Raw genomic sequence first — 1424 nt, 5'->3', positions numbered from 1 at the left:
AAATTATTGGTAATAATATTTCAAAAAGTTACGAATACAAACCGTTTTATGTTTCCCGTCTCTTAATTGTAAACCAATACATTCAGAAGAAAACTCACCACCGAGAAATCTAAGAACAAGGCTGCATTTTATTAATAAGAACTTACTATTTAAGGAATATCTGACTATCAGTAAATGATATTTTAATGGGCGAAACATGACAAACTATGACGTTTAAATCAAATGTTAATAAATATATGGCATTAATAAATAATTTCCTTTTATATTTAGCAACAGTATTTAAAGTTTTGTTATTTAATAGAATAAATTTGTTAAGTATTTACTACCTCAATATATACAGCACTGCGTTGCTACCTCTGAAAACCCAAGATGGCCGCTATTCACCCCTAAGAAATGTTAWCTACTGTATATACTGTGCTGTATATACTGAGCTTTACATTCTCTGCTTAAAGCATAGAGAAGGTGCAGGTTCGACAGCGAACATTTGCTAGATTTATAGTAAGGAATTCACCTTATTTGTTAAAATTGTAGTAATGCCGGCCATAGACCACACAAGTAAACTGTACAAGTCTAGCACTGCACAGTGCGTTTGTGTAGTGTATGGGGGTGTTTGTGCTACTTGTGCAGTGAACTGAGCAATATCAAAACGATTTTAATATTTTTACACAAGTCTGTATACTGCGCAGTGAATTTGCGTAGCATATGGCGAAATTAGCTCAGTTTTGTTTCAGTTTTTGTGAAGTTAACATCAAACCAAAAAAGGAAACAACGCATTTATTTTAATTATGAGTGATGACAAACAGTTTTGGACCGAATTCCTTGAACTTTATAAAGAATCACCTTCATTATGGCTAATAAAAAGCAAAAAATATAGCAACAGAATAATGAAAGCTGAAGCACACGAAAAATTAGTTTTAAAATTAAAAGAAAAATRTCTCGACGCAAACAGAGATATGGTGGTTAAAAAAATTAATACATATAGGACAACATACAGAAAAGAATTCAACAAAGTGCAAAGAAGCAAAAAGTCTGGAGCTGGATTTGAGGATATTTATGAGCCAACATTACGGTTCTATAATATTCTAAATTTTCTCGAGAATCAAGAGGAAAGTGCACCTARCACATGTTCAATGGAATATGATAGTTTAGAAGAGGTAAAAATAAGTAGTTTGTAAAATCTATATAAATATATAAATATTCACATAAATATGTAAAACTTATTTTTTTAAATTATAGACTCCACCAAAAACATTAACAACACAACATAGACTAAAAAACCTTAAAATTACCGAGGAAGATAATTTAATTAAAATAGCGTGCAAACACCTGAAATCACAAAATAACAGTAACCAACAAAACAACAATGACCCAGATGATGTGGTTGCCAGTGTATTGGCGCGTAAATTAATATCGGATGTTTTGTT

The 1424-nt window shown here is 31.1% G+C and overlaps 1 protein-coding gene across 1 annotated transcript; it reads left to right on the top strand.

Annotated features, from left to right (window-relative positions):
• Positions 1–604: 604 nt before the first annotated feature.
• LOC108975315 lies at positions 605–1416 on the top strand (the record flags this gene model as incomplete). Its single annotated transcript, XM_018943705.1, has 3 exons — positions 605–669; positions 732–1154; positions 1237–1416. Coding segments are annotated over exons 2-3 (549 nt in total), but the record flags the coding sequence as incomplete, so codon positions are not given.
• Positions 1417–1424: the final 8 nt, after the last annotated feature.

This window comes from Bactrocera latifrons, unplaced genomic scaffold (assembly GCF_001853355.1).
Source record: "Bactrocera latifrons isolate USDA-ARS-PBARC rearing strain unplaced genomic scaffold, ASM185335v1 scaffold_1133, whole genome shotgun sequence".
In the NCBI taxonomy this organism is placed as follows: Eukaryota; Metazoa; Arthropoda; class Insecta; order Diptera; family Tephritidae; genus Bactrocera; species Bactrocera latifrons.
The sequence above is the reverse complement of the archived record's forward strand: the minus strand, read 5'-3'. Positions and strand labels throughout refer to the sequence as shown.